This window comes from Solanum tuberosum, unplaced genomic scaffold (genome assembly GCF_000226075.1).
Source record: "Solanum tuberosum cultivar DM 1-3 516 R44 unplaced genomic scaffold, SolTub_3.0 scf00244, whole genome shotgun sequence".
Classification (NCBI taxonomy): domain Eukaryota; kingdom Viridiplantae; phylum Streptophyta; class Magnoliopsida; order Solanales; family Solanaceae; genus Solanum; species Solanum tuberosum.
In genome coordinates, this window is record NW_006239181.1 from 1,365 (window position 1) to 23,449 (window position 22,085).

A 22,085-nucleotide genomic window follows, 5' to 3' on the forward strand; every position below is an offset into this window, starting at 1 on the left:
AACTAATGAACGAAAATAGATAAATAAAAATAACCACCAATAAAGTTACTTTCATTCATTAAAGAGATATAACACTTAACACATTCTTCATTTTAATCAAATTATGAATAAAATAAAAGTGTAAGAAAACTTATCATAATAATTACATCAAATTCCATGAATAAATTAAATAAGAAGATAAAGTAAAGTTGAATACCGCAAAATTTTAACCGAAGCTCGATTAGAACACCCACAACTTTTATAGGTTGTTTGTGATGGTATATGTGTTTGTGTTGATATGAAAAAAAATTGGTAAAGGAAGAAAAGATGTGAATGTATGATTATTGTTTGAAAGAAGAATAAACAAAATGGAAGTGTTTTTTTTTTTCTTGCTCATGTAGTATATTCTTCTTCTCTTTTTTTTTGGTTTTTGTCCGTTTTTCTTCTTCTTTTTCTTTCTGTATGTTGGTCAGTATATGTATTGTAGTGTGTTATGGAATAGGGGGAAGTAGTGGAGTGGGGTGGTGAGTGGAGTTGAGGTAGTGAGGTTGTGGGGTGAAGTGGGTAGGTTAAGTTATTTTTTTTTTTATGTTTTCTATAAAATATATATAAATTGTAATAATGATAATAATAATAATAATAATAATAATAACTTACCACAAAATATGATTATGTTTTTTTGTTGTTTTCCAATCCTTTAAAATAAAGTTACTAAAATACGATGAAAAATAAAATTAAAATAAAATATTTGATTTATATAAAAAAGCAATATTCATGTACTAAAAATGGTGTAATACCTTAAGTTCGGTCAAAAATTACGTGTCTACATATACAATTAGTCATTTTCAGTATACAATTACCCATTTGGTATACAAATATATAAAATGAATTTGTGTTTGTATAAAGCGAGAGAAAAGTGTATTTACAAATATAAATACATATATTTCGTCCTATACACTTATAATTATACGAATACATACCTTATTATACAAATTACAATGTATAAATGAATTTATACAAAACTGAACAATTTGTATAAAATTGGATGTATCTAGCGAATTATACAAATTAAAGGCTCCATAGCAAACATAAAATTTGCTATGGAGCACAATTATGCAAACTATAGCTATAACATACAAATATGATTTTTATGTTTGCTATATGTGAAAGTTGCTCTAAAAAAATATGAGAACTATAAATTGAACATCTATTTATGCTACTACTAAACTTCTTTTGGATAGTTAAACAAAACAAACCAAAGGGAAGAAAAAAGTTGGGCCATATAACGAGTAGAGTAAAGAAAGCAAATAAAAGAAAAAAGATCAGATAGGCTTCTTTTCTTTTTGGGTAACTGCAGATGGGCTTTTCGGACATAAGACGTGTGAATTAGTTTGGTCTACAGATGTAGAGAAATCTACAAAAAGAGGGCCTTTTCCCGGGCTTCTAACATAACTGTACAAATAACAAAAAAGAATTACAACAAAAACGGCTGTAAATGTTGTATAAATAGTATATAATTATGTATATATAATATATAATTATATATACATTATTTATACATTGCAACAGTTTATCTTGCTCAACAACCAGAAGTGGACAAATATTAGAAAAAGAAAGAGAAGTAGACAACCATTAGTGGCTAATAATTGGTTATGAAAACAATTGAGATAATTAAAGCAAAGACAAAACAAGGTAAAGAAAAGGTTGTACTTGGCTAAAGATCAACCCAAAGGCAAAGCATGGTAATAGTTGGTGATGAAAATAATTTATTTACGTGGTAGAATATGAACACAAAGTAAAAGAGGAACAAACAATTTTGATAAATGAAGAGAAAACGAACTGCACTCGCTTGCTGTTGAAAAGTGCCGAATGATCATTTTTAATAAAAAATGATAATAAAGTTACCTTGGGTAATTTTTTTTGAATCTATAGACATTTTATCAAATTTTTCTAATTAATAATTCATAGACTGAAAACTATAGTGAGGATTTGGGCCCTCGAGGTTGGATATGAATGAACCTAACCTTCTGTAGCACAGAAATTTGATCTATCTGGGAAAGCGATAGAACGACACAATTCAAGGAGTTTGGTGAATTTAGAATATATAGGTGTTGAGAATTTTTACTTTGTGGGCATATTTTGTACTAGTACAAAGTGGCTTTTGTTATAAAGCATTTTTACCTCCGGTAGGACTTACCTGCACAAATTTGGCAAATTCAAATTTATTCAGGTGCGTAATGTATTAAAATTTGTGGCATTTCTTTGTTATATATATAAAATTTAACTACTTACTGTATTTTTGGTTAGCGATTTAGAATCTCACATAACTTATATAATTAAATAAGTTATGACAGAATCTATTTATTATTCCCTTTTCATGATAAAAAAAAATGAAATACTAACTAATATCTACTTTATTGGTATATATGCACAACTCTAACAAGAGGAAAATGGAGTGTGTGATTGGGGTGAAAGGAAGCAGAAGAAGAAACGTCCTACTATGGGCAAAACATACTCACACTGTTCAAGAAAATTCTGAAAGCGAAAACCCCATAATTGTAACAGCTATATTCAGGTGTCTTATAGTGTATTTTTGGCTTTTTTAGTGGATTCTTGCTGTTCTTTTCCCTTCTTCTCGTCTTTACACTATCCTATCTTCCTTTGCTTTATGCCTTTTGGATTTTTCTTAAAATACACCTATTACAAAAATTATTATTTTTTAACACTTTAATATGTTATCTCCTCCGTGTCAATCCAATAAATTTTTCGTAGATCTTGTATTTGTATTAAAAAATTAAATAAATATATATGTATATCAATTTGTGAAACCTCTAACAAAACTGTTTGATGACTCAGTGATTAGGAAAAAGCCGTGAAAATACTTTTCATGCTAGAGTTGTGGGTTCAAACCCCACTTCGCCTCTACTTCTAAACAGTCAATAATTAAATTAATTAGTATTTTATACTATATCAATTAATAGCACTAAGGTAAGCCTTAGCTCCTATTGTTGTACTTATTTATGTCGAAGATTTTAATTTCAGTTATTAATTAAAGGTCATTAAACCTTTGTCTAGTGTTATAAATTCGCAACATAAAAACAAAAAATAAGGATACGTATGGTTTATGTATTACTGAAATAATCATGATTTAAAAATTTATGTTGTTTTATCTGGTTACTAATTTCAAATTATTTAATATGGGTGAACTTTTACATCGATGCGTGTATTATATTTCATATAAACACCAATATGGAATAACAATACTGTGATTAGTTATACATAAAAACGTCTTCTAAATGAGAAAAACAACTATCCTTTTTTAAATCAAACACAAGTTTTAAGTTAACACCAACCAAATGTTTCAATACAAATAATCTATGCCTAAAGTTTATTACCAACCAAATCTTTTCTTTTAAAGTTTATGTAATTTATAATGTTAGGAGTCGTTTGGTTGATGATATTGGAACAAATAAGGATATTTCATTAGATTATTTAATCTACCTTTTATATGAGATAACTTATTCCTACAATTTTTAGTAAAATTGTAGAACAAAATAATCTCATGAGATATAACGGAATTATTATCCTTACCGTACCAATCAAACAATCCCTTAGGGGTCGTTTGGTGTGAAGGATAACACCAAATAGTCTTGGGATTAAATTATAGTGTCTCTCAATTTGTTGTTTGGTTGGCAAGTCCGGAATAACTTAAACCAGGATTAATAATTAGTACCGCAGTAAGTTATGCCTCCCCTTGGGTGATATAGTAAGCCGGGATAACTTATCGCGGGATAAAATAGTTAAATGACAAAGATATTCCTTCAAAATGCTTTTATACATTATTTTTTACGTTCACAATGGTATTCTTAAAATTTATGGAATGCATATTATTTTGAATGCAACAAACCAAACACTGAAAAAGAAATAATCACAACATAACTTTATTCAAACGAAACTAACTCCATAGTGTATAAATTCAAGGTATCTTCATTTGTTGGAGCAAGTATGGTATATAAAGAATTGTTGAGATGGTGTATAAGAATAGTGTGATTGTTTTATATATGTTGGGTTTTTAATTCATCCGTGCGTATTTTTGTTTAGTGAAACAGAAAGGTGTGGCTCATGGCACGAGGGGAGTTGTTGAAGCTCTTCTCTTGAAGGCTAGCTAGTCCTCTGCAATACTCATCCTCTTCTGTCTTCCCCACGTTCCATCACACTCCTAATTACAGAAGAAGGCGACATCTGATTAACTACTCATTCATCTACTTTTAAACTCTTCCCTCACATCTCCATCCCCACCACCTTTCACTTTCTTGATTCATTTCATCAAATCTATCTTTTTTCCAACAACTCCTATCAGTAAAAGGAGATAAATTCACTTTCAAGTCAATCATTCCTTTTGAATTTTGAAATGGGCTGGAGTACTCAGAACCAAACACTTCGCTGTCTAACATATTCACTTCTCATTCTTACTATTTCAAGCTTATCCCACTTCACATTCCAGGCTGAAGGTATATTTCTTAACCTCCTCTGTTCACAAAAAAACAGAGTACTCTGTTTTCTAGCTCTTTCACATACACACTAGCACAGGCAACTTTAAAGATTGTTTGTTGATACGGACAAAGTCAGCGAAAAATATTTCAATATTGAACCCCCAATTCATTTTTCATTTTGCAGGAAGAAAATTGCTTGATACTCACCGTCATAATCAGGTAAATTTTGCACAATGTTTACGTTTTTTCTGATTAGAATAGTGTTTGATAGTAATAATTTTTCTTGGGTTGTACGTAGATAGAGAGTGAAAAGAGATCACAAATTGGGTCTAGGCCACCTAGATGTGAAAAAAGATGTGGTACTTGCGGTCACTGTGAAGCCATTCAGGTTCCAACAAATCCACAAATTACAAATGGGAATAAGAATCACACAATCAACAACAACAAGAAAGCGTCCAACAACATTGCCTATGCAAGGGACAGCGACAACTCAAACTACAAGCCAATGAGCTGGAAATGCAAATGTGGAAATCTTATCTTCAATCCTTAAGCAACAACTCAAACTACCTTGTACATGAATCATTGCTACTTTCTTGTTTAGTTTTGTAAGTTGAGTTTTAACCCCAAATAATCCCTTAAATTTGGGCCTAAGTCTATTTTTGTCCCTATTTTATTAGTACCTTAAATGCGTACGAACTTTCAAGTTTACAGAACTAACGTAAGTGTATTATGTTTTTCCGTGTCCAAGTAAAATAACAATCATGATCAAGGACTTCTTGCCCACCTTCATTTTTTTTACCCGGTAAGTTTTGTGGTAATTACTTTTACAGTATGTTTTTTTTGTATCAAAATTGTCTTTTGCAAACTTAAAAAACCATACATGCTCAAGAAAATATAATACAACTTATAACCCATTTGGCTAAGCTTCTAAAATCAACTTATTTTGAAAAGTGTTTATTTCAACATTGCTTTCCGAAATACGATAGTACTTTGGGTAAGAAGCAATTATGTTTGACCAATAATTTTAAAAAATACTTATGAGCAGCCATTAATGTTTGATCGAACTTTTAAAAATGCTTCTAAAATAACCATTTTTTGTAACAAAATTGATACCTTTGGCTCCCAAAAAAGCTATGGCTTGCCAAACAGACTATTAAATTGGAACGACCCTGAAATTTAATGGACCATTTGGGTTAAAAACTAGAGTCTACTACAAATGAATGTCTGCTGGGGATATCTTTTACCCCAAAATCAGATTTAAGGCAGGTCTAACGTTAATCAGCAATAAAGGTTGCAGTTAAATAATTTTAGTATTAGTAATGTATCTGAGTAGGAGCAAGCTAAGTATGAATGAAGCTTCCTTAGAAAAGAGAAAGAATCTCTTGAGCGTGTAAAAGTGAAGTACAAATTGGCAGTAAAGTAAATGTATAAGTCCGTAGAGATTACTAAAAGGGCATATGTAATAATTGACCTTACCCTGTTAACAAATCAGGCAGTAGAACTAAGAGTAGGCAGGTGAAAGATTTGGTTAAAACTGTTTACTGCTACTACTGAAAAGCTGATAGTATGGTATGATATGGCCATATTTTTTTACATTTATTGGAATATTAATGTGGATTCTGGATGCAACCATTCTGACTTTAACTACATGTACCTTGTATCAACATTTACATTTTTAAACATAATGTTTTCATCATCTTTATACGCAAGTGTTTAAGTTGTGAAATGAAAAAAGAAAGAGAATTAATTAGTGTATCGGTTTTCTAGTTGTCTTCTGACTCCATCGATGTTACTTTATGTGAATTGGAAGAAATCATACTCACAGGTTTTTTCTTGGGGAAAAGAAGCAGTTATCCATATGAGTAATTTGTTTACTACTACTATTACTATTAAAGACAGTATCCGTATTCTGGAACCTTATGCAAGCTAGCACATGTCAAACGTTGAATTGTTCCATACACAGTATTTGCAGCTTTGTCATGTAGACAAAACCCAAAGCTCTTTTCCTGAGAGATTAAAAAAAAGGAAGGAAGTTCGGATTCTAATTTACGGTCAAGTCTCTTTATAATAATATTTCACTTATTTTGTAAAAAGATATCCCAACAAATAACGTTATTATAAAGAAGTTTGACTGTACTTACTCATCCAAATGATATAAGGTATTCCATGGGATAATTTCTCCATTCAAAATTTTCAATCTTTCCCCTTTTTAATTCAAGCAAGGCAGAGAGTTCTTACTTTGACATTCATGCTTAATTACATACTTACACAAGAGATCAATCAGTGACGAAGTCAGAAATTTGATAAATAGCACAAGTTTTCATCTCAATTGTGTTAAAGGTCTGCAAAATTCAATATATAATAGCTAACATTTAACCTCCTCATTCATCAAAGGGTGAGCATCAGACCACCCTGCGCATAAGGTGGCCCCGCCTCCCATGAGATCAATGCATGCTTAACAAATATTCATACCAATAATTTGTGCAGCCATTAATGATGTTATCATTTTCCTCGTCTCACTTTCCCTTCTAGTAGTAGTAATAATTAACGAGTACGGACGGATTTATTAATCTCCCTTTGTTTAAATTTCACATTCTGGTCACAGGTAGTAACGAGGTTCTGTTGTCAATTAAGTGCAATGTTATGAAACATTTATTCCCATGAGAATTGAGAAGCACAATTTATCTGAAATTTGACGGTCAGCTAAAATATTTTCTTTTTCTTACCACAAATTTCTCACTACTATCATTTTCGAAAAAATTTCTGACCCATGATTTAATTTGATTCTGTACTCCAAACATTCATTGTTGCACTTGCACACCATTGAATACTTCCTCAATGTCCGTTTTACCCAAACAAAACCTTTTCTTCTTACAACTGTCCCAGCCAGAACCCTCTGCAGTGAAGTTAATTGCCTGAGGAAAGGGTACAATTGAATCCTTTTCGTCTAAAATTATACTGTATATTTTTCATTTTTTTGACTCTCTCGTCCTGCACTCTTTTACGGACAACTTTTGTTTCACCTGCCCACAAATTTCTTGCAAGAGCCTTAAATTACTTGCGTGGTGCTAAATTCAACGATAAAACAAATGTGTTAGTTGATCATCATCTCAAGTTCCCCATTGAAGAGTTCGAAGTTTCTACAAGTTCAACGACACTTTCATGATATTAGACTCTAGTACCAATTACTCTAATTGAAGATATTTTGATCGGACTGTAACTAAATCTTTTTTGACTTCCAGAACAGTCTTGTTGTATAATTGCACGAATTCACCAATCAAAATCAGAGGTAATTCAATTACCCAAATGACGCAACTCAAAAAGTTATAGCCTAATGTACTTTTTTCCTAATTAGCATGAAATGGTAATATCAAGAAACCAATTCATATGTACAGATAGAAATTTAATAAATGTCACATATCCATCCGAGCTAATCAAGAACGAGCATGATATTCTCTTCCATTTTTCTGTTTGTTTCCAACTTTTTAAGCCCATAAAAAGCTGCAACCCATATTTGATAAGAATATGTCATTCCCAAAGCCCTTTTTGTTCTATATGCTTTTCTTTAATTTTTGTGATGCTACTGCAGAATTCCAGAGATCAATCAAATCATAACATGTATACTCCTACCTCTTATCAATGAACTCCAGAAAAGGATGGCTACAGAGCAACCTTTTGTCAACCCCAGCTTGAAGGCAGATACAAATTAGTTTTTCGAAGAATGCAAACCCGAAATCTGAATGCTAACTTATCATTCACATATAGGAGTAACACAGTAGTATCTTGAGATCCAAAAGATAAAACAGGATATGAAAAGGGAAAGTGACCAGTGCAGTAACATATTTGAGGGAATTTGGTTTTAACCTAAGAGATTTCTGGTTGATCTATCATTTTATTTCTTCTTGCTCCCCACCAGGAGCCTCAAAATCGTTGTAGATAGTAGCTGTGAGGCCCAGAAAGCCTCCAAATATATCCAAGACCATAAAGACCACAAGTCAATATGGTGATCCAATCTGCAGTCCTCAATAGACAGAACGACCACAATTAACAGCATTTTCTACGACATCATAAAGGCATCATATTTTGATTGCTGAAAGAAAGCCTTTTTTTTTAATGTTGTGCACCGGCCCAACTAAGGTGCACCTCGACTGATCTAACATGCACCTTGCTTCCCACCAGCACAGTTACTGATGATCCTATTTACGAAGACCAAGCAAGATCAAAAGAAGTCATCCATTAATTATGGCATTATCCCTTCGTGTCTGCTGAGATCTATTGCTCTGCTTGGGCAAACTTCTAAAAGGGAGAAGTGCTTATTTTAAGAGCTAATGTGATTGGCCAAACCTTTAGTGGGAAAATAAGGTTTTTGGGTAGAAAGAAAAGTTGTTCTTCAAAAAGCTGAAAGAAGTATCTTCTCCTAAAAACACTTTCTGAAAGCTTTGACCAAGCACACATTGCACCTTTAATATGACAAATGATTTTCAAAGTGATAAACCAAACACATTCAACCAGTCTTCCAAATACACTTTTTTCAGTAAGCATTTCAACAAAAAACACTTCCTAGAACCCCTCCGGGGTGGCCCAGTGGTTTGGGCTTGGGACTTCCATGTTGGAGGTCTCAAGTTCAAAACCCCTTGCCAGCAAAAGCAAGAGGTTTGCTTCTGGGTCGAGCTCGTCGCACCGGGCTTGCCTAGTGCAGGTTACCTCTCCTATGTGGTTTGCGAGCTATTGCATAGTAGCAGGATTTTACCCTGTGCGCACCCAAAGGATAGCGGCTGCGGGTTTCCCTTTTCATAAAAAAAAAAAAAAAAACACTTCCTAGAATAAGCAGTATTTGAACGCATGACATGCTACAAATCACTAGTCTACACAACCCATTTCGACTTCATTGACGGTCAGTCAGGTAAACTCTTGATGCCATGTTGGAAAACAGTGTCACAAAACAATTACACATCATTAGGATCTAAGGAAGTGCTTTCACAATACACAATAACAACATACTAGTGTAATCCCACAAGTGAATGCTTTCAAAATACACGGCATGTTAAAAATTTCAGCTTTACTAACAAGTAACAACTATATAGAATAGCACTAGAAACCAGGATCTGGTATTCTGAATTTACAGCATATAAATGCCCTATAAAGCTCGACAGAAGATGAAAAAGTCGCCTGCTAGAAGCAACAAACTACCAATAGAATTTAGGATTCGTGCTCATTCGGTTGTACCTTATATCACCTACTAATCTAAGAACCAATTCTTATCCAGCAACAGAATGCCAGCAAACATCTCCGAATTTTCCCCTTGCATGCTATCAATAAAATCAGCACCATAAACACAATCCACTAAGCAATTATGAACAGTAATAACACCAAAATTATGCAACTAACGCTATATAAAAAACTGTGAATCACTGAAAGTCCAAACTCCCCCCTAGCAGCCCAAACTACATCTACCGTTCATAGACAACTAGGCTCAGTACAAGGAAAGATAGTACAAGCTGGCACAGGGATGATTTCATTGAGAAATACAAGGCAAAGATATCACTCCTTAAAGAAGCAACTAGAAATAACAGAAATCAGAGTGCAAAATAAGCACGACAATACTTCAAATGTCTCGACTCTAAAAGCATATTCCAAAGTTCAAGAAATGGCCTCCAAAAGAAAGAAGGCACAACCTCCAACAACCCTGCAGAAGGTTCACATATTCTCTCATCACTCTCATTCAGATGAAGATGTCATTTACTTAAAAATTCTTTGTTTGCTTTTTATTTTTCTCAGCTGCCGACTATGGTGCATTTGGGTAAAATTAGCCAGAGTACATGGCAGTATGAGTGGAGAACACGTGATGATTAGCAAAGAAGGCCCAAAGAAGTAAGGTGAAACCAGAGAAGTGAGCCATTCAAAGAGTTCCAGGTGCCATACGAATGGTTATCATCGGAACAAACCAAAAGCACGCGATCCGAAGAGTAGAGAAGGACTCATGCCCCGATGACGTAGCCAAAAGGACAGATACAAATAGCTTGAGCCCGACAGAGGAATATTGATTAACACCACTAACACATTTCCACATAGACATCATCCATTGGTCATGGTACGCTAGGGTTTGGGTGGAGCCTTTTTATTGCCTTATGCTTAATCTTTGTAATCTATAAATAGGGTCTTCCACACACTTAAGTCCTTGTCTTATAGCATTGATTTCACCAAGTCGTTCTCAGAATTGAAGCTAACAACGCCGGATTCAGTGCTCACCCACATCATGAAAGCTCAAAAGCTTCATACGACTACCTTTTTATTTGCTTTGTAATCATTATGTCATTTTTACTAATTATCATCCCGCTAATAACCGAACCTAACGAGTTAAACTAAGACGCTGTCTATGACCTCATACAAATTTAACAGTACAATCTTTTTGGTAAACAAGATTAACAGGAAAGGGGGAGAAGGTAGTAAAATAGACCATGATTCTATCAATGACCATGATTCCATCAATCTTGGTCTCTCCATGACTCCCATAAATGACTTGAAAAAAGGAAATCCTAAGAACTCCCCTAATAGCCCGTGACATCAAATATGTGGGTGGTACCAGAAAATTCCTTGTAAGACGTCAATCATGAAGAGCTTCGAAATAGCAGGAACACACAAAAAGTAAATAGAATTCAATACCCTAATTAAGGTGTTCATTGCCATGAATAAGATCTTGGAATCTTCAAATGTGCAACCTTCAGATTAATTTGTCATATAACCAGATAGCACTAATTCACAGCATTCAGTTGTGATGACAAAACTAACTAGAAAGGAAGGACCTTAAACAAAGATGGCATCAAGCAAACAAAAATGACGGACACAAGGCAAGGTGCCCTCCCATATTCTGCAAGGCAACATAGGCAAAGAGTACAAGCGAATTTCATTCTGCGTACCCTTGATATTTTTCCTCAAAGCACATTACCCTGTAGAGTTCAAACCCCGACAAGATGATATATGTCCTAGATATGTCACAGGCAATCGTCCAATCTTTTCATATCCTGACATGTATAGTAGAGGTAGCGAGTGCAGATCAATGAATGCAGTAAATACAGCCAAAATTATTTCCTAACATAATCAGAAACACCATAAACTTTCCTAACATAATCATGCAAACACAATTGGGTCAAAATCATATAAGCATTTCAATGGTCACAAACAGAATATTAGAAACAAAAATCCAAGGGCAGAAACACCCATCATTTTTACCAAAATAGATGCTACATCCTGTCACTAAAGCAACTCAACGGCTATATCATACACAATTACAGCGTCAACTTACAGTCGACGACAGTACATCTTATTGCAGAAACTCAACTCATAAAAATAGCCTTGAAGCTCCAGAACATGTAATAAATATTCTGAACAAGAACCTGGACGATCGACTTCATTCCAAATGCTCGTGTAACAATCAATCTAATGTTGTGCCCACTGTATACTCTTTATATCAATGCCCTCTTTAACCATTTCATAGAGTGGGCTCATTTCCCTCAACTTCTCAACCTGCTTGACTGTAAGATCTACCGCACGATCAATCTCTTGCTCAGTAGTAAACCTCCCAATTCCATATCGAATTGATGTATGGGCCATATCTTCTTCAACTCCCAACGCCCTCAACACATAGGAGGGCTCCAAACTTGCACTGGTACACGCACTTCCACTTGACACTGCAACCTCCTTCAGCCCCATCAACAAGCTCTCACCTTCCACATATGCAAAAGATATGTTCAAGTTCCCAGAATAACGCCTTTCAACACTTCCATTTATAACAACCCCATCAATCTTGGACCTTATACCATTCAGTAACCTCTCCTGCAAAGCTTTAATCCTCTGCTCATCATATTCCATTTCCTTCATTGCAAGTTCACAAGCTGCCCCAAACCCTACCACTAACGGAGTAGGTACTGTCCCACTCCTAATCCCTCTCTCTTGTCCACCCCCATTCATCTGGGGCTCAACCCTAATCCTTGGCCTACGCCTCATATACAAAGCTCCAACACCTTTTGGCCCATAAATTTTATGCCCACTTAGCGACATCAAACTTATGTTCATCTTCTCCACATCAATTGGAATCTTCCCCAACGCTTGTGCGGCATCAGTATGAAAAGGAACATTAAATTCTTTGCAAATTTTCCCAATTTCCTCCATAGGCTGAATCACACCAATTTCATTGTTCACCATCATAACTGATATCAACCCCGTATCAGGCCTTATTGCATCCCGAAGCTTCTCCAGGTCAACAAGTCCATCAGACTTAACGGGAAGGTAAGTTACATCGAAGCCCTCTTGCTGTAAGTGACGGCAAGAATCCAGAACGCATTTGTGCTCCGTTTGAGTAGTAATAACATGTCGCTTCTTATCTTTATAGAAGTGCAAAACTCCCTTGACAGAGATGTTATTGGACTCAGTAGCACCGGAGGTGAAAATTATCTCCTTTGGAGAAGCTTTAACTAGGGTCGCGACTTGAGTTCGGGCAGCCTCAACGGCCTGATCCGATTCCCACCCGTAATAGTGAGTACGGGAATGAGGATTTCCGTAACGGGAGATATGATAAGGAAGCATAGCGTCAAGAACCCTAGGATCCATCGGAGAAGTTGCCTGCATATCTAGGTATAGAGGTCTGCCGGATATTTTCACACCTTTCATAGTAATACCCGTAGTATCCTCTTCATACGGTTCTCCAACCACCGCTGCCGCCGTGGAGAAAGGGCGGAGACGGCGGGTGACATGGCAGGGTTTAGGCACACTGCGCCGCAACGCTGTCGTTAGAAACTTCGAAAACATGATTTCAAAACTCGCTGATTTCTGACTCAGCGGTTTGTTTTCTTATCACAAAAATAAATAAACACCGAGTCACCGGTTCACCGATGCAGACCGCCTTAGTTTTTTTATTCGGTGACACGTGGCAGCTTCTCCGCTTTACGCTAAAATTTAATTCACTAAAACGACAACCTAACTACTTATAACGACGTCGTTTTTCGCAGAATTAGGAGATGAGGAGGAGAGATCCCCAGTGTAAACGCTACAGATGTTTAAATTATACAAAAGGAGGGGAATTATGTGTGGTTTGGTTTCCAAATAAAGTGAGAAAAACTGGATCTTGATCTGAAACTAAAAAAAGGAAACAGAAAAGGTCACATCTTCACCTCTTTTGATAGTTCTTGATTCAACCTCTACAAAAACTACTTGTCACCCATAAAACTCTTAAACCATTTTTCCCTTTGCCTTTTTCACACAATATTGTTAATGGGGTTCCAGTATTAGAAGCATATTATTGTTATATTATTACTAAGTTTGCGGTTTAAGGATCTTACTATTGCACCTTTTCTTCTATTCTAATCATTGACCAAATTTGCCTATAAAGTTACCAACTTTTTGCTTCATTACCATTGGGATCTTGCATCCAGACTCAGAGACTCCCTTCTATTAGTGCATCAGGTATGCCTTTTTCTCTTTTAGTTTTGTGGAAAGATATCAAATTTTTAGGTTGTTTTGAATAGTTTGTTAGGATATATTATCCTTGCTGTTCTACGCATATTGACAAATGCAGATCTTTTGAAAACAATGTGTTTGTATTTCTGGATGTGCTTCAATTGTTGCAGTTTCAATTGCCTGCCACTCTTCATTAATAGTTTATGTGCTTGGTCGCCTTCATTATGTTAAAATAGTACCTGACTTTAAATTATGTAACACATCCACAGTTCAATGAATTGTGCTAAAATGATTCCCTATTTGTGTCTCATGTTGGGGGTTATCTTGAGTTGAATAAATGATTGAGAACTTGCTTGTTGATTCAAGGATAATATTCAGACATGTGTATCTGATATGACCAATTTCTTGAATCCTTACCTTTTTTCATTGGCATCTGCCAAACTTATTGCAGCATATGTTGTTGAATCTTGTTAGCTCCCCCGGCCACTGTTTAGATCTGGATGGAAGTAAGGAAGTAGTAGTAACTCAGATCCAGAAAGTAACCAATCTTTAGTTTAACTAAGTCGATTTGATTGTCTAACACTGTCTACAATGGCCTCTGTAAAGCAGTATTGTTGTTTTGTTTTGTTTAGATATACCAATTTGGTGTTATTCTCATGATATATGTCAGTATTCTGTAAAGCTAAATTTAGTGTTTTTTGTGGGTTCTCTTTGGCACAAGCCCCTAAATTGCACCTTCTTTTTGGATCTTTTTTTAGAGCTGTGGTTGGTTTAAAAGAATATCATCATGTTCAAGTACTCGCCGCGTAGAAACCAACAGAGAAATAAAGGTTTCAAGGTGAAGCATGCTCTTCAGATATGTGTACTTGTCGGTGTTTGTATCTGGCTGCTTTACCAGGTCCAGCACTCACGGAGCAAGAAAGCATCTTTTGAACAAAGCACACGAGCCTCAGAGAAGGTACAAACTGACAATGATGTTATAAGGTTTGGAAGGAAGGACCTCCTACCTCAAAAGAAGGAAGTAGATATTGATGATGAGAAGCTGAAGGAGGTGACAGAGGAAGATGAGCTTAAGTGTTTTGATGATGACATCAAAGTGGAGGAGCATGACCATGATCTAGAAAAATCAGCGGAGGATAGTGAGCATAAAGGGGATTCAGTGGATGCGGATACAGGGATAGAAAAAATCCAGGAGAAAGAAGTGGGTGGAGAAAATGTTGAAGCAGAAAGCAAAGAGAACACTGACGATGGCAAAGGCAAGAGTAATGAGGAAGCCACTGACACGAATACCAATAACAGTGAAGCTAATGAAACCAGAGAAGAAGATAGTGAAAAAGATCAGGTAAAGCAAAGTGACGTTGAGGGTGAAGAAACTAAGGATCAGGGATTAGAAAAGGAAGTCAAGGATGTTAAAGAGAACAATGACAGTGAAAGTGAAGAGAAGGGAACTGAGGGAAATGTTGATGCGGGAACTGATTTGAAAGAGGAGAAGGCACAAAGTGAAGAGGGTGGAAGTGAAGAAACCTCTATAAATAGAAGTGAAGAAGAAGTTGAAAATGAAAGTGACAAGAAGTCGGTGGAATTGGAAGAAAGTAATGAAGGGAAAGTAAAAGAGAATGACGAGAGCAAAGGAGAGAAGAATGAGGGAGACAGCACAGAGATTGATGAAGCCAGCAAAGAGAAGGAAGAGAACCAAGGCAAAACTGAAGAATCTGGCTCATCAGAAGATAAGGTTCATGATGAGATTGATACGACTAATGAGGCTTCAACAGTGGAAAGTGGCAAGGAAGAGAGTTCATTGGTCAAAGAAACTTCAGATTCTGAAAACATGACTGGTACAGAAGGAGATGGTAATGTAGCCTTGAATAATGAGGAGGAATCCAAGAAGGGAGAAGATGAGTTGCAAGAAAAGAAAAATAAGTTGGATTCAGATGCTGGAGAAAATAAGATGCTTGAACAAAATAGCTCTGCAGATACAAATTCTGTTGGAGAAGTGAATAATGAAAGCAACACTGAGGGCAGTTCTAATGCTGCAGCAGGAAACAATGAAGCCACTAGCCAGCAGACAGAAACTGACAATTCTGCCTCTGAAACCATTCAAAATGAAAACAACAGTAATGATAACTCCAATCAAGCAGGAACAAATGAAGCCAATGAACATCAGCAAGAAAATGAAAACTCCGCATCTCATACCATACAAAATGAGAACAACTCTAGTGATAACTCAGATCATGCAGCAGGAACCAACAAAGCTAATGAACATCAGCAAGGAAATGAGAACAACTCTAGTAATGACTCCAATCTGGCAGCAGAAACCAATGATGTCAATAAGCAGCAGCAGGAACAGGAAAGTTCTGTTTCTGATACCAAACAAAATGAGAAGAACTCTGGTGAAGACTCCAATCTTGCAGAAGGAACCAACGAAGCCAATAAGCAGCAGAAGGAACAGGACAGTTCTGCTTCTGACACCAAACAAAATGAGAAGAACTCTGGTGAAGACTCCAATCTTGCAGAAGGAACCAACGAAGCCAATAAGCAGCAGAAGGAACAGGACAGTTCTGCTTCTGACACCAAACAAAATGAGAAGAACTCTGGTGAAGACTCCAATCTTGCAGAAGGAACCAACGAAGCCAATAAGCAGCAGAAGGAACAGGACAGTTCTGCTTCTGACACCAAACAAAATGAGAAGAACTCTGGTGAAGACTCCAATCTTGCAGAGGGAACCAATGAAGCCAACAAACAGCAGCAGGAAAATGAAAGTTCTGTTGCTCACACTACACAAAATGAGAACAACTCCGGCGAGGACTCCAATCATGTAGAAGGAACCAATGATGCCAACAAACAGCAGCAGGAAAATGACAGTTCTGCCTCTCAAACCACACAAAATGAGAACAACTCAATTAAGGAAGCTGTTTCTGTTGGAGATGGCACACAGAACAATCCAAATGAGCAGCAGTCTGAGAAAAAAGATTCAAATTCCTCGGCAGATGAAGAATCAGTAACAAGTTCAAAGGGCTCTGATACAGTTGACCAAAATGGCAACTCTGTAACAGCTGGTGTAACTGAGAAGTCAACAGGAGGTGGGAATGATCAAAATGAGGCGAACCAGAAATCAGATAATAATTCTGATACAGGCTCTGAGAACAAAATAAATCCCTCAAATGACAATGATGAGACAGACCCCAAATTAACTGATTCTTCCACCTCAAATAGCAAACCTGATGATAGCCAGCAAAAGCAAGTCGAGTCGACAGATTCTGCGATTCCTCGAGAAGAGACAGAGGCTCGTACTGATCTGGGAACATTGCCACAGACAGGAAGCGAGGGGAACAGTCATGAAGAAGCTACAGCAGAGTAACATAGATACGTAGTAGTAGTACTATTTTTATGCCAAGGTTTTATTCACATTCTTTCTTCTTGCTGCCTTTTCCAAAGTCTTTTAAGGCAAATATGAAAGTGAGATAACTTCGGTTTGCTTGCCTGTCGATTCCGAAGAGCCATCATGTGACAAATATATAGTTTGATGTTACGCAGAACTCAGTTACTTGTTCATCTCTATCCCATAAACATGTATCTGCATGTCTAAACATGCAATTTTTCGTGCATTATTAATGATAAAGGTTTTCTTCATCTTTGGAACATATTGCCAAAAGCATCTGATTAGTCAATTACAATGATTGAAGCATAAGGTGCTTCTCACCATTATACAATGACAACATATCCCGTGTAATCCCATAGACGGAGTTTGTAAGGGTAGAGTATACAATGACTGTAGCTTTTTCCATTAGATCTTCTTCTTACCATTGTATCTGAGGGAAAAAAAGATCGGTTGACACTTTCTTGTAAATACCTCTAACAAGCAAGATAAATTGACTTCTACAAAATGGCAATGTCGTTTTTCTCATTTAATTGGTGACTTTTATAAATCATAGAGATTCGTCGTCCCATTAAATAGAAGACTCGGAAGATTGTCAATTTTAAAATTCTTCATCCTTATAGATGATAAATTTTCTATTTATGCGTTTAAATAGAGATGCAGAGATTGTACTAAAAACTATGCCACGGAAAAGATCTCTGTTCTCCTAAATATTTCCTAAGTTATGCATAGATTAATCCTAGTATTCTTATTCCACATTCTCCATCATAAATTAACACATTCATTCAAGACCAACATATTGGGCTATTAGTTATGCTTATATGAAATTTGAAATCAAACCTTGCAATGATTTATGTCAAGTGTTATGTGAAAAAAAGAAAAATTCAAAATATTCTGCATTGTATGTGGATTTTTTTTATCAAATTACTCCTAAACGTCACCTAAATGAATTTCCCAGGAAAAGATTACAGGACATAGTAAAGTAATGGTCACCAAAGACCGTCCTCAAGCAATTACAAACCACATCTGTCACTGAAAATCTTCACTGTTTAACAATTTTTTTGACAATGCCACATCTGTTACTAGTGGCAAATAGGGTATTGTAGCACATTCAACGGAGGGCTTGGTCAGCCAAAATAATCACATCCGTCCCTTATATTGTACCAATAAGCACGAATCCCCCCTTGACACAGAGACGCTTAAGTCAGGGAGTGATTTACCCCCAATGTGGGACTTCACGGCACAAATCCATATTTAATCCGATCCCAATGAAAAGATGAAGAAATATAACCCCAGATGTCAATAATACCTCAAGTAGATGATACAAATGCATTAAAGACATTCAGAATGGGACATTTAAGAGCAACTATGTTGAAAAGAATAACTGGTATGACTTAATCATCCCTCAATTCTTATTTCTTTAAAAATCGCTTTGTAAGAAGCAAGAGTATACTGCAAAATACAGATACGCCAAAGTGAAGGCAATAGTTAGTTATACTGAAAAGAACCAACAGAAGACATCTCATGAAAATTCAACAGCTTTCACACAACAAATGTGATGATGATACTCGCAGATGGACAGGAATTATTTAAATGCCTTCACAGAGAAACCGTGCAGTTTCAATGGTGCTTGGACTCAAAAAGGCCATCTGGACCTGCATTCACCAAAGGCCAGAGAAAATGGTATTACAACATTGCCTAAGCAGGTAGCAGATCTAAATGCATGCACAAAATATGGCAAACATGGAAATTTCAACATCAGAATAAGTATATCCTAGAAAGTGTACAACAACATGCTATGGGCCCTGAATTAACAATTAAAATAATACAAATATGCAACATCATGTTTACACTAAAAATGAGGCCTTTAGCACAGGCACTCGAAGCTTTTAATTATCAACCAGCAAAACAACAGATAAGCATATGCAGCAGAACATGAAAATTCTGATTTCAACTTCTGACTTTCTTTTCACAACAGACGAAACTAAAAGAAAAATTCACTCATTGCATTATCTGCCCAAGTTGCCAACAACACCAGGCCACATGAATATATGGGTTGAAACGAATTACCTGCCTCTTAACTATTGCAGCAAATATCATCAATTCCAAAATGTATTAGGGGATATCAAGGGAATAATTGCATTTTCTGTACCTAGTGCTAAGAATCTAGCAATTTTCTTCCAGCTAATTTTTTTTCCAAATGATGCATATACACTTAACATAATAACATATAATGTTCTTATGCTCAATTATTTAAACCTTTAGCATCATTTTCCAAGGGGAAATTCAATAAGGAGAACATCGCCCCTTCAGTACCATTGACAGCATGCTGCAACATTTTTAACCTCAAAAGGAGAAAAAAAAAAGGTAATACATCAGTAAAACTCTTCTTATCAAACAAGTGCTGAACGCTGGTAACGGCATTGCTACCATCAAAGGTCAGATACAGTCAAACCACCAAGCATGAGTCCGTAAACATGAAATTATTGAGAGAGAAAATCAGAAAATGACTTGTCACATAATTACCCCATGGAAACTCCTTGTTGCGAATGTGCAAGTATGGGTAAGCCTGCAAGGACATAAAAATTAGATGTAACATCAAAACAATCTTCCATGTTGACATCTTGAAGTAAATAGATTGAGACACTTCACTCGTGTTACTATCATTTTGAAAAAAATCAATACATTCCCCTCCATGCAATCTCAAAATAGCCAAAATGCCAAGGATTGAAATTAGATGTTGGCTTCTCAAAAGTCCAGCTTTTAGTAAACGTTTCTATACGATGACTAATTCTTCAAAACTCCCTTAATACTCATTTCCAGTCCAATTATATGAAAATTTCCATTTTGGGACATCACAAAAATGATCGAACCATTCATAATAATAGTCCTATAACTCCTCCATTGGTTAAAGAATTCAAATTGAAACATAAGAACCATCTTCCGTCATTTAGCCTTCTCAACTACTATTTAAATATTTTCTTCAACGACCACTTATATAAAACATAAGTCAATTATCACATAAATACTTTACCCTTTACATTGACCTATCAAGAAACTAATGGAATTTTTTTCCAAAAAAAAACATTAAAATGATCATCTTTGGTCAGTTAGCCTTTCTAAAGAAATGTATTCCTTCTCTTCTCTAAGCCTTGGGGGACAGAGTTATCTGGTAACTGTGTTGGTGAGGGACTGAGGGTAGCCATCGCCCCGTGGAATTAGTCGCAAGCTGGCTTGGAACAGACACAAAAATGTCCTCCTATTCTCTTACTGCCACTCCTTCCGTAGTGTTTCCTACTCCTTCCACCTCTAATATATTGATGCCCTCTGTCCTCTATTGTTGATTCATATCTTGGTTCAATAGTTATTTTAACTACTTTCTTAAATTATAAGTATCTCAAGCACACAAGCTTATTCATAGTATCTTATTTTCTCAGGAAATGAATGAGATTCTTCATCATGAAGTTGTAAAGAAAAGGAGTTGTGTCACAATTCTCCTCTGGAAATTTGAATATAATAGTTAAACACTTGAAACATCCTCATTGCAATAGCAAGTGTTGGTAAAATTTCCCAGCTGCTTAAACCTTTTTTATGGACGTTCATTATGAATATGTGATATATTTCTACACATTGCACTTATTTACCCTGTTTTAGGTATATTATGGACCGAAGGATCAAACAATTATTTCCACTACCTGGAAAGAAACAAGTGCATAACCTCTAATAGACAAAACCAATAAGAATTTCTAAAATTAACCTAACATCTGCATCTAAAATGGATGGATAGACACATGAACATACCGTTGAATACAAACAAAAAAAACGAAGATTATTGACATCAAAGAAAGTAAAACAAATTCATTGACAAAGCTTACAGGAGGCTCTTCACTGTGAGGATGACCCTTGGAGAGATTAACCACTGCAAGAATAGTGCTGGATATTATTGCAACGTAAGTGATTTTCTCCCATTTAGAAGCTTCCCCTGGCCACAGAAAACGAGGATACACGTTCAGGTTAATCACTTCAAGAAAAACGAACCTACTATGCCTCAATCCCAAACTAGTTAGGATCGTTATATCAATCTTATATCAATTCCGTTCAGGCCCATTTTATACTAATGACTTGTCCTATTTCAAGAAAATGTAAATACAATATGCACGCAACACAAGATCTAGAGAAACGCATAAAGAAAACAGAGAGCTGTAGATTAAGGATTAGAAATCGGATTTAATGCAAGCACAAATGAAGAAACCCTAATCCAAATTGAGAATGAATAAAGATTACATACGGGCCTCTTCTTCGACGGAGGCGTGAGAAGAGAAAGTCCTCTTGGGAGCCGGCGTTACACGAGGAGCGCGGCCGCGGAGGGTGGAGAGAATACTAGATCTGAACATCGCCGTCGCCATTTAGGGATTTTCTTGTTCTCTGTGATGGTGGATTGACTTTTCCGTTTTCGCCTCTGTTATTATTATTAACCAAGTTCTCACGCTTTACCTTCTCGCATGTGCAAAGTCTTTTTAAGGTCCGGTATTTATGTGCCTTATTGGAATGTTGACGAAGTTTAAGGTGTCGGTTTGTTTGACAATTTTTTTAAATAGAGATCAGCAGAATTTTATTTTGTTTTTTAATAAAAAAAAATATAAAAGCTGGTTTTGGTAATTCTCAAAAAGTTAATTTTTAATAGCTCCAAACAAATTTAATTTGAAAATTCAAAAACAATTTTACAAAACTCAATTTTTGCAGAACTGCAAAACAAAATATGTTAGTTTTTTAATAATATTGTT

The 22,085-nt window shown here is 35.8% G+C and overlaps 4 protein-coding genes across 6 annotated transcripts; 2 read left to right on the forward strand and 2 right to left on the reverse strand.

Moving 5' to 3' along the window:
* The first annotated feature begins 3,995 nt into the window (after nucleotides 1-3,995).
* LOC102581791 (EPIDERMAL PATTERNING FACTOR-like protein 2) lies at nucleotides 3,996-5,262 on the forward strand. 2 transcript variants are annotated; one of them, XM_006357674.2, is made up of 3 exons: nucleotides 3,996-4,490; nucleotides 4,657-4,691; nucleotides 4,771-5,262. In XM_006357674.2, the coding sequence occupies exons 1-3, from the start codon at nucleotides 4,391-4,393 to the stop codon at nucleotides 5,020-5,022; spliced, it is 387 nt and encodes a 128-aa protein (XP_006357736.1). In that variant the 5' UTR covers nucleotides 3,996-4,390; the 3' UTR covers nucleotides 5,023-5,262. The 2 variants fall into 2 exon arrangements, with proteins under 2 accessions (XP_006357736.1, XP_015169076.1); XM_015313590.1 differs by having other exon boundaries at nucleotides 4,775-5,262.
* A 6,343-nt stretch (nucleotides 5,263-11,605) lies between these two features.
* Nucleotides 11,606-13,326, reverse strand: LOC102582116 (cysteine desulfurase, mitochondrial). The gene has a single exon (XM_006357675.2). The coding sequence runs from the start codon at nucleotides 13,275-13,277 to the stop codon at nucleotides 11,910-11,912; it is 1,368 nt and encodes a 455-aa protein (XP_006357737.1). The 5' UTR covers nucleotides 13,278-13,326; the 3' UTR covers nucleotides 11,606-11,909.
* A 197-nt stretch (nucleotides 13,327-13,523) lies between these two features.
* On the forward strand, nucleotides 13,524-17,559 carry LOC102582437 (uncharacterized protein DDB_G0290685). Of its 2 annotated transcripts, XM_006357677.2 has the most exons (3): nucleotides 13,524-13,931; nucleotides 14,684-16,546; nucleotides 16,658-17,559. In XM_006357677.2, the coding sequence occupies exons 2-3, from the start codon at nucleotides 14,713-14,715 to the stop codon at nucleotides 17,281-17,283; spliced, it is 2,460 nt and encodes an 819-aa protein (XP_006357739.1). In that variant the 5' UTR covers nucleotides 13,524-13,931; nucleotides 14,684-14,712; the 3' UTR covers nucleotides 17,284-17,559. The 2 variants fall into 2 exon arrangements, with proteins under 2 accessions (XP_006357739.1, XP_006357738.1); XM_006357676.2 differs by having other exon boundaries at nucleotides 13,525-13,931; nucleotides 14,684-17,559.
* Nucleotides 17,560-18,672: 1,113 nt separating this feature from the next.
* Nucleotides 18,673-21,814, reverse strand: LOC102583008 (cytochrome c oxidase subunit 6a, mitochondrial). The gene is made up of 4 exons (XM_006357678.2): nucleotides 21,590-21,814; nucleotides 21,177-21,283; nucleotides 19,828-19,870; nucleotides 18,673-18,956 (listed from the first exon to the last, which is right to left on the reverse strand). The coding sequence occupies exons 1-4, from the start codon at nucleotides 21,705-21,707 to the stop codon at nucleotides 18,922-18,924; spliced, it is 303 nt and encodes a 100-aa protein (XP_006357740.1). The 5' UTR covers nucleotides 21,708-21,814; the 3' UTR covers nucleotides 18,673-18,921.
* Nucleotides 21,815-22,085: the final 271 nt, after the last annotated feature.

What these genes read in the sequence shown, in the direction of transcription:
- LOC102581791 (XM_006357674.2), top strand. Translation starts at nt 4,391, where the DNA reads ATGGGCTGGAGTACTCAGAACCAAACACTTCGCTGTCTAACATATTCA. An exon ending in CTTCACATTCCAGGCTGAAG is followed by an intron (nt 4,491 to 4,656) that starts GTATATTTCTTA and finishes TTCATTTTGCAG; the next exon opens with GAAGAAAATTGCTTGATACT. An exon ending in ATACTCACCGTCATAATCAG is followed by an intron (nt 4,692 to 4,770) that starts GTAAATTTTGCA and finishes GGTTGTACGTAG; the next exon opens with ATAGAGAGTGAAAAGAGATC.
- LOC102582116 (XM_006357675.2), bottom strand. Translation starts at nt 13,277, where the DNA reads ATGTTTTCGAAGTTTCTAACGACAGCGTTGCGGCGCAGTGTGCCTAAA.
- LOC102582437 (XM_006357676.2), top strand. Translation starts at nt 14,713, where the DNA reads ATGTTCAAGTACTCGCCGCGTAGAAACCAACAGAGAAATAAAGGTTTC.
- LOC102583008 (XM_006357678.2), bottom strand. Translation starts at nt 21,707, where the DNA reads ATGGCGACGGCGATGTTCAGATCTAGTATTCTCTCCACCCTCCGCGGC. An exon ending in CTCCGTCGAAGAAGAGGCCC is followed by an intron (nt 21,284 to 21,589) that starts GTATGTAATCTT and finishes TTCTGTGGCCAG; the next exon opens with GGGAAGCTTCTAAATGGGAG. An exon ending in CAACAAGGAGTTTCCATGGG is followed by an intron (nt 18,957 to 19,827) that starts GTAATTATGTGA and finishes TGGTGAATGCAG; the next exon opens with GTCCAGATGGCCTTTTTGAG.